We start from the raw sequence: 16409 nt of genomic DNA on the forward strand, positions 1-16409 counted from the left end.
TCGATACTAGACTTAATTTTTGGGTTTGCCAGCTAAGCTCAGAGTTCGCTAGAAACTTTCTCGAATGTTCAAGGAAGGATTAACTCCCCTGATTAGACAAGAAGGGATTTAGTTTCTGACAACCATAGAACATGACAACTTTGCTCTCCCCTAATCAAGAGTCAATCTCAAGAGTCGTGTGAGCACAAGGCAATCATTTTACTCAGTCAGTACGTGCATTCTTAGTCTCATCAGAATGTAGAGAAAAGGAAGAGACGGGCGTGTTCAATAAAAGATGTTATTTATTGATCAGTCTCTTTTCTCGTACAAGAGAAATGGATCGATATTATTGCAATACTTATAGTTAAGTAAAGTGCATACATTAAAAGCAATAGTATAAAATAATACTGTAAAAACATTGATATGGTTTCTGAGCCATATGATGTTTAAAATGATTAAGATATATTTACATACACATATACTTTTGACTAAACGTACTCAACTGGTGTTTCTAAATACGCCTACCCCGTGTACCTGACCTAAGTCTAATGCGTGGGCGGGAATAGAAAGTTACAGTTTAAGTTAAGTTTGTTTTTGCCAAGTGAATAACTAAAGAATTCTCTAGGAGGGGTTATTCAGTTCTGTACCTGGAATTTAGGATGAATGAGGAATGGTATCTCTTTCTCTGCTCTCGATATTCCAGGCTGCCTGCGAGGGCTACCCGGAAGCGCCGGTGCTGGGTCTCTCGGCTTGAGATAGCAGCGCGTCTCTCAGCGCGTCAGGAAGGCGGGGCTGCTGCCAGCGGGGTCTGCTTCTGCTCTCGGCTTCGGCAAGTATGGCTGCTCCGTCTTGTCACCACGCGTGTGTTTGCATAGGGCAAGGTCGGCAATATTTATACCTTAAAGGTGCCGGGATTGACGTAAGGATGGACATAGGTACGTCAATAAAGATGTCATACGACTTGCTCGTTAGCACATTCTTTACTAAAGTTCTCTGTGAAATCAAAACAATGGCCGCACGGATTATCCAGGTTGTCATAGGTTTGATTTGTTATGAGAACGTCGTATGCTGGAGGAATGTCGCTTGTCTAATTAGATCTCAAGCGTTATGACCTAATCAGATAACACGTTCCTGTGCCGTAGTGTGACTGCGTCAGATAACGGTATCTGCATCATGGGGGATTTCTTGCCTCATGGGCTGACTGTTAGTTAACTAGCTAGGTAGTTTAACCAGAATAGGGTCAGGAATAGGGGGATCGATTCAGAACCTATAGAAATACACGACAGTTTAAGTAAAGTAACATGTCTTCTCCCTCTAGAAGGGTGGAATGCTACCCCCGTCGCCAGAACTGGCGAGGGGTACTATTCCAAAGTGTATGACACCTTACACGACATGTTTTGATACAGCCAAACCAAAGTTAGCAATAACCGCGAGGATTATAATGCACTTAAGAGTATATGGTATGGCAATACCCTGGAACAGCTATAAGGAAATGGTTCCGAAAGCTGCAGACAGGCTCATCTCATGTTAGAGCACCATCTCACATAATACCAAGCACTCTGCCTCCAGGATTGTTAAGGCCTGCCATAGGAGTGACTTATAGGCATATATGTGTCCAGATATGGGGTTAGATATAGGTATACTATATCTAAGCAAGGGGTGATTGCACGACCTTGCCCCAGCTGAGTGATCAGCCAGTTGTGTCAGTTTGGATAGCCAGCCAGGGGTGGCAAAAGATATGCTGCATCCCCTGGTAGGCCTGTGATGCACCTATGCCCTGGGTACCTATAGTACACTGTACAGGGGCTGATAGGGTGATCCAATACCCAATTAGTGATGTACCTAAAGTACATGTCTGTGAATTTAGAGAGAGAACAGCAGGCTGTGGGACTGATTAGCAGGCCCACAGCCACATTAAGTCGAAAACCAGTGAAGCAGAAAGCAAAAACTGGGGTGACCATAGGAAAGCAGACCCTACTCTCCTACAATAACATAATAAATCATAGCATAGCATAACAAAACACAACAATACATAGCATAACAAAACATAGCAAAACACAACAAAACATAGCAAAGCTTAACAAAACATAGCATAACAAAACATAACATAGTCTAGCATAGCATAGCAAAACACAACAAAACATAGCATAACATAACACATATCATAGCCTAGCATAAAAAAGCATAGGATAGCTAAACTAAGCATAGCATAGCATAAGTGTGGCAGGGTATGCTCAGACGTGAGTCCCTTGCTCACTTTGCCACTGGATTCAAGCAAGCCAGGCTGAAGACGGCTGGAATGCCAGAAACCGGTCCTCGGAAGCTTGTTTCTGGTCCAGGGAAGACATGGCTTGGCAGTTCGGGCTGGACTGTTCCCATGAGGCACAGGGTCAGACTGATTTGCATATAGCCATGTCAGAACTGGGGTGGCAGAGTGGGCTAAAGAACGGTGATGGATTAAACCCAGATCTTTTGACTGGGTGTGAGTGTTTGATTGATTCAGATGCTCCGTCCATCACTACCCCCTTTTGTACCGCTCCAGGATTGTTAAGGCCTGCCATAGGAGTGACTTATAGGCATATATGTGGCAAGATATGGGGTTAGATATAGGTATACTATATCTAAGCAAGGAGTGATTGCACAACCTTGCCCCAGCTGAGTGATCAGCCAGTTGTGTCAGTTTGGATAGCCAGCCAGGGGTGGCAAAAGATATGCTGCAGCCCCTGGTAGGCCTGTGATGCACCTATGCCCTGGGTACCTTTAGTACACTGTACAGGGGCTGATAGGGTGATCCAATACCCAATTGGTGATGTACCTAAAGTACATATCTGTGAATTTAGAGAGAGACCAGCAGGCTGTGGGACTGATTAGCAGGCCCACAGCCACATTAAGTCGAAAACCACTGAAGCAAAATGCAAAAACTGGGGTGACCATAGGAAAGCAGACCCTACTCTCCTACAATAACATAATAAAACATAGCATAGCATAACAAAACACAACAATACATAGCATAACAAAACATAGCAAAACACAACAAAACATAGCAAAGCTTAACAAAACACAACAAAACATAGCATAACAAAACATAACATAGCATAGCATAGCAAAACACAACAAAACATAGCATAACATAACACATATCATAGCCTAGCATAACAAAGCATAGGATAGCAAAACTAAGCATAGCATAACAAAGCAAAGCATAGGATAGCAAAACAAACATAGCATAGCATAACAAATCATAGCATAACATAACAAAGTATAGCATAACATAACAAAACATAGCATGACACAACACATAGCAGAACAAAACATAGCAAAACACAACAAAACAAAGCATAGCTTAACAAAACACAACAAAACATAGCATAGCAAAACAAACATAGAATAGCATAGCAAAACATAGCATATCAAACACAACAAAGCATAGCATAGCATAACAAAGCATAGCATAACAAAGCATAGCATAGCATAACAAAACATAGCATAGCAAAACAAAGCATAGCATAATAAAACACAACATAGCATAGCATAACAAAACATAGCATAACAAAGCATAGCATAGCAAAACATAGAGTATCATAACAAAACATAGCGTAGCATAACAAAACATAGCATAACAAAACATAGCATAGCAAAACAAAGCTTAGCATAGCAAAACACAACAAAACATAGCAAAAAACAATAAAGCATAGCATAGCATAACAAAACACAACAAAACAACATAGGATAGCAAAACAAAAAATTGCATAGCAAAACAAAACATAGCATAGCATAACAAAAGATAACACATACAGGGCTCGAAAAATCCCCAAAATTGTGCTAGTCCTGCAGGACTAGTACCTTAAAAAATGTCCTCGACCTAACTGCAACCTACTTGACCTCCATCTCTGAAAGCGGAGCAAATGTGACAAGATAACAAGATTTAAAGGCATCTTTATTGCTCATTACTTTTGTGAGCAATAAAAATGCCTTTAAATCTTGATATCTTGTCACATTTGCTCTGTTTTCACAGACAGAGGACAAAAGTTAGTTTGTTTTCGTAGGACCTAAAAACAGCTCGACCTTGTTAAATTTAGCTCGCATATGTGAGCGGTCAAGTGGATTTTTCGAGACCTGACATAACATAGCAAAACACAACAAAACATAGCATAGCTTAACAAAACACAACACAACAAAACATAGCATAACAAAACAAAGCATAACAAAACATTGCATAGCATAACAAAACATAGCATAACATAACAAAACATAGCATAACAAAACACAACAACACATAGCATAAAAAAATAGCAAAACACAACAAAGCATAACTTAACAAAACACAACAAAACATAGTATAACAAAACAAAACATATAACCTAGCAAAACATAGCATAGCATAACAAACACAACAAAACATAGCATAGCAAAACAAAGCATAACACACAACCACACACACACAACCACACACACAACCATCTATCTATCTATCACACTCACTCTGTCTATCTGTCCATCGCCCTCACTCTATCTGTCCATCGCCCTCTATCTGTCCATCGCCCTCACTCTATCTGTCCATCGCCCTCACTCTATCTATCTATCTATCGCCCTCCCTCACTCTATCTATCTATCGCCCAAGCTCTATCTATCTATCGCCCAAGCTCTATCGATCTCACTCTATCTCTCTATCTATCGACCTCACTCTATCTATCTATCGCCCTCACTCTATCTCTCTATCTATCTATCGGCCTCTTATCTATCTATCGCCCTCACTCTTATCTATCGCCCTCACTCTTATCTATCGCCCTCACTCTTATCTATCGCCCTCACTCTTATCTATCGCCCTCACTCTTATCTATCACCCTCACTCTATCTATCTATCTATCGCCCTCACTCTATCGTGCTATCGCCCTCACTCTACCTCCCTCAATCTATCTATCTATCTTTCTGTCTATCGCCCTCACTCTATCTTGCTATCGCCCTCACTCTATCTTGCTATCGCCCTCACTCTATCTTGCTATCGCCCTCACTCTATCTTGCTATCGCCCTCACTCTATCTTGCTATCGCCCTCACTCTATCTTGCTATCGCCCTCACTCTATCTTGCTATCGCCCTCTCTCTATCTTGCTATCGCCCTCTCTCTATCTTGCTATCGCCCTCTCTCTATCTTGCTATCGCCCTCACTCTATCTTGCTATCGCCCTCACTATCTATCGCCCAAGCTCTATCGATCTCACTCTATCTCTCTATCTATCGCCCTCACTCTATCTCTCTATCGCCCTCACTCTATCTCTCTATCTATCTATTGCCCTCACTCTATCTCTCTATCTATCTATCGCCCTCACTCTATCTATCGCCCTCACTCTATCTCTCTGTCTATCGCCCTCACTCTATCTCTCTGTCTATCGCCCTCACTCTATCTCTGTCTATCGCCCTCACTCTATCTCTCTATCTATCGCCCTCACTCTATCTCTCTATCTATCGCCCTCCCTCTAGCTAGCTATCTATCGCCCTCCCTCTATCTATCGCCCTCCCTCTATCTATCTATCGCCCTCACTCTATCTCTCTATCTATCTATCGCCCTCACTCTAGCTAGCTATCTATCGCCCTCCCTCTATCTATCTATCGCCCTCCCTCTATCTATCTATCACCCTCACTCTATCTCTCTATCTATCGCCCTCACTCTATCTCTCTATCTATCTATCGCCCTCACTCTAGCTAGCTATCTATCGCCCTCCCTCTATCTATCTATCGCCCTCCCTCTATCTATCGCCCTCCCTCTATCTATCGCCTCTATCTATCTATCGCCCTCTATCTATCTATCGCCCTCCCTCTATCTATCTATCGCCCTCCCTCTATCTATCTATCGCCCTCCCTCTATCTATCTATCGCCCTCCTTCTATCTATCTATCGCCCTCCCTCTATCTATCTATCACCCTCACTCTATCTCTCTAGCTATCTATCGCCCTCACTCTAGCTAGCTATCTATCGCCCTCCCTCTATCTATCTATCGCCCTCCCTCTATCTATCTATCGCCTCTATCTATCGCCCTCTATCTATCGCCCTCCCTCTATCTATCTATCGCCCTCCCTCTATCTATCGCCCTCCCTCTATCTATCTATCTATCGCCCTCCCTCTATCTATCTATCGCCCTCCCTCTATCTATCTATCGCCCTCCTTCTATCTATTTATCGCCCTCCCTCTATCTATCGCCCTCCCTCTATCTATCTATTGCCCTCCCTCTATCGCCCTCCCTCTCTCTATCTATTGTCCTCACTCTATCTATTTCCCTCACTCTATCTCTCTATCTATTGCCCTCACTCTATCTCTCTATCTATTGTCCTCACTCTATCTATTGCCCTCACGCTATCTACCGCCCAAACTCTATCTATCTATCTATCGATCTATCTATTGGCCTCACTTTATCTTTCTATCTATCGCCCTCACTCTACCTACCTATCTCCCTCCCTCTATCTATCTTTCGCCCTCACTATGTCTATCGCATCACCACAGCATCACTCAGCACCACCACAGCATCACTAAGGGGCACCACAAAATCACTATGCGCTACCACAGCATCACTGAACGCCACAGCATCACTCGTCGCCACCACAGCATCACTCAGCGCCACCACAGCATCAAACGGTGCAACCATTCAACAACAACTGGTTCAATAATGTTTTCTCAATGTTTCAAGCTTTATTACAAATGTCACAAAAATAGGTTAATATTTCACTTCTGTTCTTGGATTTTCGTCACAATAAAATACACTGAACATAATCTTCACAAAAGTTATTTACAAAAGTTTAAGCTATTGCCATTATAAATTACAATAACTTTTATTTAAGTATTAATTATTTAAAAAATAAAAGCCATTGTTATTTGTAATATCAATGCTTCTCTTCCAGGGGATACTCATTAATAGTCATAAGCACTGAATTATCTCCGCCCATGAGCGGGAACGGTTCCCGCTCATGGGCGGAGATAATTCAGTGCTTATGACTATTAATGAGTATACCCCTGGAAGAGAACTAGGATTACAGGTAAGTAACTAATCCTTCTCTTCCAGGGGATACTCATTAATAGTCATAAGCACTGAATTATCTCCGCCCATGAGCGGGAACCGTTCCCGCTCATGGGCGGAGATAATTCAGTGCTTATGACTTTAATGAGTATACCCCTGGAAGAGAACTAGGATTACAGGTAAGTAACTAATCCATCTAAGTCACGTAAATACAACACATATGTGATGTGTGATGTGATGGAGTTTTGTGAGCGCACTTCTACCTTGAGGCCTCGTAGCGCTTAGGACGTGTGAATGGGGCAGTCATCAGATTGTGCAAGTTACTGAAAGAGGAAGGTTTTCAAACGTTTGCGGAACTTGAGTAGATCTGGTTCGATATGCAGGGTGAGGGGCATGGAGTTCCAACAGGAGGCGGCGTTCCAAGAGAACGAACGCCCCCCCCCCCGCCCCCCCCCCCCCATCTAGCTCGTTTAATTTTCCGAGTTACTGCCAAGAAGGTGGCACTGGAGTGTAGATTTCTTGGTGGGTGGTATGGGGTAATTAGGGAGCAGGTTAGAGCTGGGCCTGCGTTTCCCCATGGCTTTGTGGGCTATACACATTACCTTAAATTGGATCCGGGCCTGTATGCGCAGCCAATGGAGTGATTTCAAGGCAGCTGACCCTGAGTGTCTACGAGGCAGTCCAAGCAGTAGGCGAGCTGCAGAGTTCTGAGTGACCTGAATTTTTTAAATGGAGCTTGCTGGAGCGCCTAAATACAGGACGTTCCCATAGTCGAGGCAGGACAAGATGATAGCCTGCACCATGATCCTCCGGGCCTGAAAGGGGAGGAGCGGCTGAATTTTCCTCAGCATCCTCATCAGGCCGAAGCAAGTTGCAGAGAGCTTGGTGGCTTGATGGTTGAAGCCTAAGGTGCTGTCTAGCCGTACTCCAAGGTTTTTGATCTGGTGTTTGGGTTCTGGTAAAGTGCCCATGCAGGTCGACCAGTCAATGACTGCTCTAGGAGACGGGGTCTCCCCAGGAACATCAGCTCCGTCTTATCCCCATTTAATTTCAGGTGGGAGAGCGCCCTCCAATCGACTATTGCTTCTAGGCAGCTGCCCAGCGTGCTTGACGAGCCCTTGGGATGGTTTAGACCAATCACCAGTTGGGTGTCGTCTGCATAGGTGACAATTTTGATGCCGAAGGGGCGCACTATCGCTGCTAGAGGCTCCATATAAATGTTAAAAAGGGTGGGACTCGGGGAAGAACCTTGAGGGACCCCACAGTTGAGGGGCCATGGTTTGGAATGCGTGGCACCCTCCGAGACCTGGAACACCCGGTCTTCTAAGAAAGATTGCAACCAGGAGAAGGCTAGCCCGGTGATTCCAAGGTGTCTGATGCGAGCGAGCAAGATGTTGTGATCCACTGTGTCGAAGGCGGCACTCAGATCTAGCAAAATAATTGCTGTGGTGCCGCCTTGGTCCATGTACCTCCGAGCTGACTCTGTCACTGCCAGGAGGGCAACTTCCGTTCTGAGCTTAGGGCGGAAGCCTGCTTGGGAGTCGTGGAGTAGGTTGTGGAACTCCAGATGGTTAACCAGATTAAGATTAATATGCTTCTCTAGCAGTTTGCCCAACCATGGCAGGAGGGAGATCGGACGGTAGTTAGCCATGATTGTGGGGTCAAGGTTTTTTTTTTTTTTTGTAGAGCTCTGACTTGAGGGCATTTCCATGCCAACGGCACTGTTCCTGCGGCGATAGAGGCGTTTAGGGTGCTCAGAATTACTGCTCTGATTGTATCTGCGACTAGCAACAAATGGCGAGGAGGGGCTGAATCAGTAGGAGAACCAGATGATACTTTTAGCATTAAGGTGTTCAGCGACTCCTCGTCAAGCGGTGGGAATTCCGTTAAAGGGCAGTGTAAAGCTGCAGGGATGTTCTCAGCCTGAGGGTAGTTGGGTTCACTCCTAGGTGAGGTAAAGGAGAGGGAGATGAGCTGAATTTTTTGGTGAAAATATTGTCGCAGCGGTTTTGGCCTCTTTGGGGTCAGGAAGGTTTTGAGGGATATTGATGAGTGATTTAGCGATCTGGAAGATTTCCCTCGGGGAATTGACTGCAGTTCTTATCTTACGCTCGTAAAAAGAGGATTGCGCCGTGTTTATTTCCACCTTATACTTCCTGATCGCTTCTCTATAGTTGGTTCTGCTATCCACCCTTGGAGACTGTCTCCATTCCCTCTCTCGTTTCCTGCACTTTTGGTTTAGCTCTCTCAGTTTAGAGGTAAACCATGGTGCTTCTTTAGACTTTGTTTTTTTGTGTAGGATTTTCAGGGGGGCTACAGAGTCGAGCGAGGTCTGTATCCAGGCGTTGAAGTTCCTGTTGGACATCCCTGGGTCTTTGCCCGTCACCGTGGGGGCGGCGGTCAGGGAATGAACCCATTGGCTAGTGGAGACATTCGACCAATTCCTCCCCAACAGTGGGGCAGGGGTTGGAAGCGGGGGAGGGATCACAATTTCCCAGTCTAATGGTACAAGCAGGTGATCGGTCCAGGGGAGGGGTGTTGGCAAGCCCACATGGAGCTTGTGATCATTACTGAGCACAGGATCTAGCAGATGGCCCTTGACATGTGTGGGTTCAGAGCCCTTCAATGTGATTTGGAGAGCTTCTAGGTTGGACAAAAGAGCCATAGCATGGTGATCAGCGGGGTCATCTAGATAAATATTGAGATCGCCAAGAACTGTAAAGTTTGCTGGGGATATGGCAAGCTCGGCCACATGGGAGGGGAGGGAGTCAAGAAACTGGCCCATCTGTCCAGGAGGCCGATAGAGTAGTAGACCAGAGAAGGTCATTGTAGGTGAGAATTCCAGTGCAAAACTCATACTTTCGCAGTCTGGCACTTCAGCTGAGAAAGAGCGACAATGGAACCAGTCCCTGAAAATTATCCCTAGCCCCCCACCTCTTCCTGATTTCCGGCCAATTCTGTGAAGTGAGTATCCTGGCTGTAAGATCTGAGTGATGGCGGGATCTGCCTCATCTCGTAGCCAGGTTTCAGAAAGAAAGATAGCATCAGGTTTTAAAGTTTCCAGGAGAAGAGACATTTCTACCGAATGCTTTTGTCAGGGAGCGGCAATTTAAAAGAAACATTTTTATGGGAGGCCGGGGGTCATGGGCCGTTAGAGTGGTGAAATTAAATTTAAAATCGCAGTGGGGGCAGATTGGGGCGTCATTGTCTGGGCACATGGCGTGGAGACACGAAACATCACTGGCCGTTTTAAGATTCCGCAGCGTCTGTGAGTCCTATTTAAGAAAGATGGTCTTGATTTTGTTGAAACGGACAGGGTTCTTGGCCCCTGGTCCCGTGGACGGACGCAGATGGGCTTGCCTTTGGCGCGCCGCCGGCGCGCCCGCTGCGTGCGTCCGCTGCGCGTGTGGTTCAGTTTATATCCTTTGGGGAGCTCCAGAACTAGAGCGCTGACCCTACCGGAAGTGAGGACCTGCTCCCGGGGGCCCTCCGCACAAACGGCAAATGCCGCGAAGGACCAGGGCCTGGGAGGGTTAAAAGAGAGTGGCAATCAGGTGAGCAATAAGAAAATGCAGTTTTAAAAATCTTGAATCAAATTTAAAACCATGTGCAAATACCGCCGTAGTTTTCTAACACAACACTCAACACACAGCTAGCAGTGTCTCTCGACTGAGATTCACCGCGTCCGCTGCACGTGCGCGTGTGGTTCAGTTTATATCCTGTGGGGAGCTCCAGAACTAGAGCGCTGCCCCTACCGGAAGTGAGGATCTGCTCCCGGGGGCCCTCCGCACAAACGGCTATTGCCGCGACGGACCGGGCCTGGGAGGGTTAAAAGAGAGTGGCAATCAGGTGAGCAATAATAAAATGCAGTTTTAAAAATGGTTAATCAAATTTAAAACCATGTGCAAATACCGCCGTAGTTTTCTAACACAACACCCAACACACAGCTAGCAGTGTCTCTCGACTGAGATTCACCGCGTCCATTACAAATGATATAGGTGTCCCATTTGCGAAAGTTATAACTATTAGCATTGTAAGTGACAAAGCGATTATTTTCGCTGTTTTCAAAACCAACACATAAATAAAAAATGTGTAATTTACAATACCAATAGCTCAAACTTTCCTAATGCGAGACCTATTGCATTGCAAATGCTTGTTAAGTGCTTGTGGACTGGCTCCACTTTTCATCCTAAGGAGACAGACATGAACCTTTTCATTCAATAGATGCTGATGACCAGCTATTGACAATGTAGCCCAGGTTCACTGTGCGAGCAGGGCGCTGAGCAGTCACACTGATCCCTGCTAGAGTGATGTGAGTGAGGTCTGAGTGTGTGAGGTGCACCTGGCATAATATAGCCTTATAGCCCGCCGTAGAGAGCTATACCGGCTATTAAAGGCCCTCTCCAGCGTTAAAGGCCCCGAGCCGAAGGCGAGGGCCTTTAACCCCATGGAAGCTCATCATATTCTGCTGCTGCGCTGGGATTTACAAAAACCCATTATTCATGACGAGCTGGGCTCGTCATGAGCGTGCGAGGAGGCTACTTCATGACGAGCCCAGCTCGTCATGAGCGTCGAAGGGGTTAACAAGGGAGAGGGACTTTAATAGCGGTACAGCCCATCTACGAAGGGCTATAAGGCTATTAGAACATTCTGTCACTAGAGGACAGAATGTTCTAACAAAAAAACAAAGCCTTTTGGAAGCGTGAGGGGATTGGAATCCCCCAAAGCTCCCTGAAGCCTTTGTACACAGCCAGAGCTGTGAACAAAGAAGCATTGGAATGTTGGAGCTCCAGGCTTATACCAGCCATTATAAGCCCAGAGCACTCCATTGTTTTCAATGGAGCTCTCAACATTCCAATGTTCTAATATGGAAAAATTGCTCAGCGAGTGAATGTGCCTGCGGATGAGAGCTGTGCACAACCTATGAGCCATAGCGATTATAAAGAGACTAAACTCGATTTCTTTCTTCAGACATTGATAAAAGAAGTATCTCTCGGCAAGAATACACACATTTTTGCCTAGAACGCTGCAAAGATAGAATTGCTGTTGCTGTTGATTGTTTATTATTCCATTGTTGAAACCTCTGAACTTCTCACAAGTTCGACCTGTTCTTCGGTTTTTTACAGCTTTTATCTGATGAACATATGATTTGTAAAGTCTTATATATTTATTAAAAGCTGCTATGAGATTAAAATATACTTGGATTCATTCCTTTTGTTAGATATGATTTTAGACTATTTTCACAAGTGTGACCCGCTTTTCTGCCTTCACACTTTTATCTGATGAGCGTGTCATTTAAATGAAGTGTGTTTTTAGGTCTCGCGCCTAACGCAATACACTGTGCAGCAAGAGTCAACCACACCCACACACACACAACCACACACACAAAACCACACACATAAATACACACAACCACACCTAACCACACACACACAACCACACACACACACAACCACACACAACCACACACACACACACAGCCACACACACACAGCCACACACACACAACCACACACACACACAACCACACACACACACAACCACACACACACACACACAACCACACACACAACCACACACACACACAACCACACACACACACAACCACACACACACACAACCACACACACACACAACCACACACACACACACACACACATATAACCACACACACACACACAACCAAACACACACACACAACCACACACACACACAACCACACACACACAACCACACACACACAACCACACACACAACCACACACACACAACCACACACACACAACCACTCACACACAACCACAAACACACAAAACCACAAACACACACAACCACAAACACACACAACCACACACACACAACCACACACACACAACCACACACACACAACCACACACACAACCACACACACAACCACACACACACCCACACTCACACAACCACACTCACACAACCACACTCACACAACCACACTCACACAACCACACACACACAACCACACACACACACAACCACACACACCCACACACACACACAACCACACACACACAACCACACACACACACAACCACACACACACACAACCACACACACAACCACACACACAACCACACACACACCCACACAACCACACACACACCCACAACCACACAACCACACACACACAACCACACAACCACACAACCACACACACACAACCACACACACACAACCACACACACACACACAACCAAACACACACACACAACCAAACACACACACACAACCACACACACACACACACAACCACACACACACACAACCACACACACACACAACCACACACACACACAACCACACACACAACCACACACACAACCACACACACAACCACAAACACAACCACACACACACACAACCACACACACACACAACCACACACACACACAACCACACACACAACCACACACACAACCACACACACAACCACACACACAACCACAAACACACACAACCACAAACACACACAACCAACCACACACACAACCACACACACAACCACACACACAACCACACACACAACCACACACACAACCACACACACAACCACACACACAACCACACACACACACAACCACACACACACACAACCACACACACACACAACCACACACACACACAACCACACACACACACAACCACACACACAACCACACACAACCACACATGACACACAACCACACCACACGACACACACAACCCCACACAACCCCACATACAACCACACACACAACCATACACACAACCATACACACAACCATACACACAACCACACACACACAACCACACACAACCACACACACACAGACAACCACACACACACACACACAACCACACACACACACACAACCACACACACACACACACACACACACACACCACACACACACACACACACCCACACACACACACAACCACACACACACAACCACACACACAAATCTACACACACAGAACCACACACACATAAATACACCTAACCACACCTAACCACACCTAACCACACCTAACCACACCTAACCACACCTAACCACACCTAACCACACGCACAACCACACGCACAACCACACGCACAACCACACACAAACACACAACCACACACATACACACAACCACAACCATACAACCACACAACCACACACCCACAACCACACACAACCACACACAACCACACACCCACAACCACACACCCACAACCACACACCCACAACCACACACCCACAACCACACACACACAACCACACACACACAACCACACACACACACACACACAACCACACACACACACACACACACACAACCACACACACAACCACAAACACACACAACCACACACACACAACCACACACACACAACCACACACACACAACCACACACACAACCACACACACAACCACACACACAACCACACACACAACCACACACACAACCACACACACAGCCACACACACAGCCACACACAACCACACACACACAACCACACACACACACAACCACACACACACACAACCACACACACACACAACCACACACACACACACAACCACACACACACACAACCACACACACAACCACACACACAACCACACACGACACACAACCACACGACACACACAACCCCACACAACCCCACACACAACCACACACACAACCATACACACAACCATACACACAACCATACACACAACCATACACACAACCATACACACAACCACACACACACAACCACACACACACACACAACCACACACACACACACAACCACACACACACACACAACCACACACACACACACACACACAACCACACACACACACACACACACACAACCACACACACACAACCACACACACAAATCTACACACACAGAACCACACACACATAAATACACCTAACCACACCTAACCACACCTAACCACACGCACAACCACACGCACAACCACACGCACAACCACACCTAACCACACACAAACACACAACCACACACATACACACAACCACAACCATACAACCACACAACCACACAACCACACACCCACAACCACACACAACCACACACCCACAACCACACACCCACAACCACACACCCACACACACACAACCACACACACACACAACCACACACACACAACCACACACACAACCACACACACAACCACACACACACACAACCACACAGCATCAGTGCACAACTTCTACAGGCACACACACCACCGGCCATCAGTGCACACATCAATTGTTAACGCATCCACAATTAACTATTGTAGCAATCGCAGTATGGCGCACTTCACTGTTAAACATATTCAACTAAAGCGCAGCATGCCACCATTGCTACAAAAATAAATACACATTTTTTTGGCCTACACTTTATAACCTTTTTTTTTTTTTTTTTTGCGAATGGTGTTGCAATATTTAGCAATGCCAATAGCTCAAACCTAATTATCCCGAGACCTATTGCATTGTAAATGCTTGTTTAAATTCCTGTTGATGTTGTAGACCTCGTAGTACTTTTAACTGCGTTCAGTGTACAGATTTGTATTTATCTATACATTCTGCGTTCAATTTGTAAGAGTTTTGATTTGCTGAATTGAGTGAAGCTCAGCCTCGTTTTTGGTTCACAAGCAAAATTGTGAGATTTGGCAATTTCCAACCCGTGGTTTACCTGTCTGTGACATAAGAACCTGATTCTGGGTTGTCCTCTCCCCTACCCATTCTCACCCTGACTGCTGGAAGGGAAAAATCTACTTGGTGTTAATTATTTGGAAGTTTTATCTGCACCTCTTTTGTTTAGGAAGGTTATAACTGACACCAGAGTTGCTGACGTCATTTGAAGAATTGGTTAAAGCAGCCTGTAGCCTGGTACCATCGAAAGTACTGGATTAGATCACTAAATGGATTCTAATCTATGACATTTTATCAGAAACGTCCCACCTTTTAACACTTCTTCTTTTGAAGGTGTATGTGACAAGGTACCTTTAACAAATATTTTGCCTGTATAATTGCAAGAGGCAATAATTGCATAGCAGCCTGAGTGATATAGCGATTCATCCATATTAAATAACAGTAATAGGATGTTGGTGAAGGCAATGGCTGCCAGAAAGGTTATACATTCTGTTCTTTTTCCTAGGACCCTGCGGTGCTGGATGTTCCCCTTGGTGTAATTTTAAGAATTGAGAAAATGGGAGGGGTTACTAGCAAAGGTGAAAATTCATATGGATTAGACATTACATGTAAGGTAAGATACAGCACCTTGATGATGCCTATTTAACAGTATATGTTTAAATATAGTAATGTTTGATTTAAACATTTTATTTTAAAGACATGAAATGTATTAAAAATTATTTAGATGTTGGCTTTCAAGAAGCATTCCTCTATTAAAGAGATAT

General features: G+C 45.2%; 1 protein-coding gene across 4 annotated transcripts in view; it reads left to right on the top strand.

The window, feature by feature from the left end:
• Positions 1-16409, top strand: part of MTM1 (myotubularin 1) — a 739022-nt gene that overhangs the window by 277110 nt on the left and 445503 nt on the right. For all 4 annotated transcript variants that reach the window (XM_078688643.1, XM_078688645.1, XM_078688646.1 and 1 more), the window contains exon 5: positions 16151-16258. In XM_078688643.1, the coding sequence (XP_078544769.1) occupies positions 16151-16258 (108 nt within the window). The remainder of the gene's footprint in view (positions 1-16150; positions 16259-16409) is intronic.

Source organism: Lissotriton helveticus, chromosome 4_1 (genome assembly GCF_964261635.1).
Source record: "Lissotriton helveticus chromosome 4_1, aLisHel1.1, whole genome shotgun sequence".
Lineage (NCBI taxonomy): Eukaryota > Metazoa > Chordata > Amphibia > Caudata > Salamandridae > Lissotriton > Lissotriton helveticus.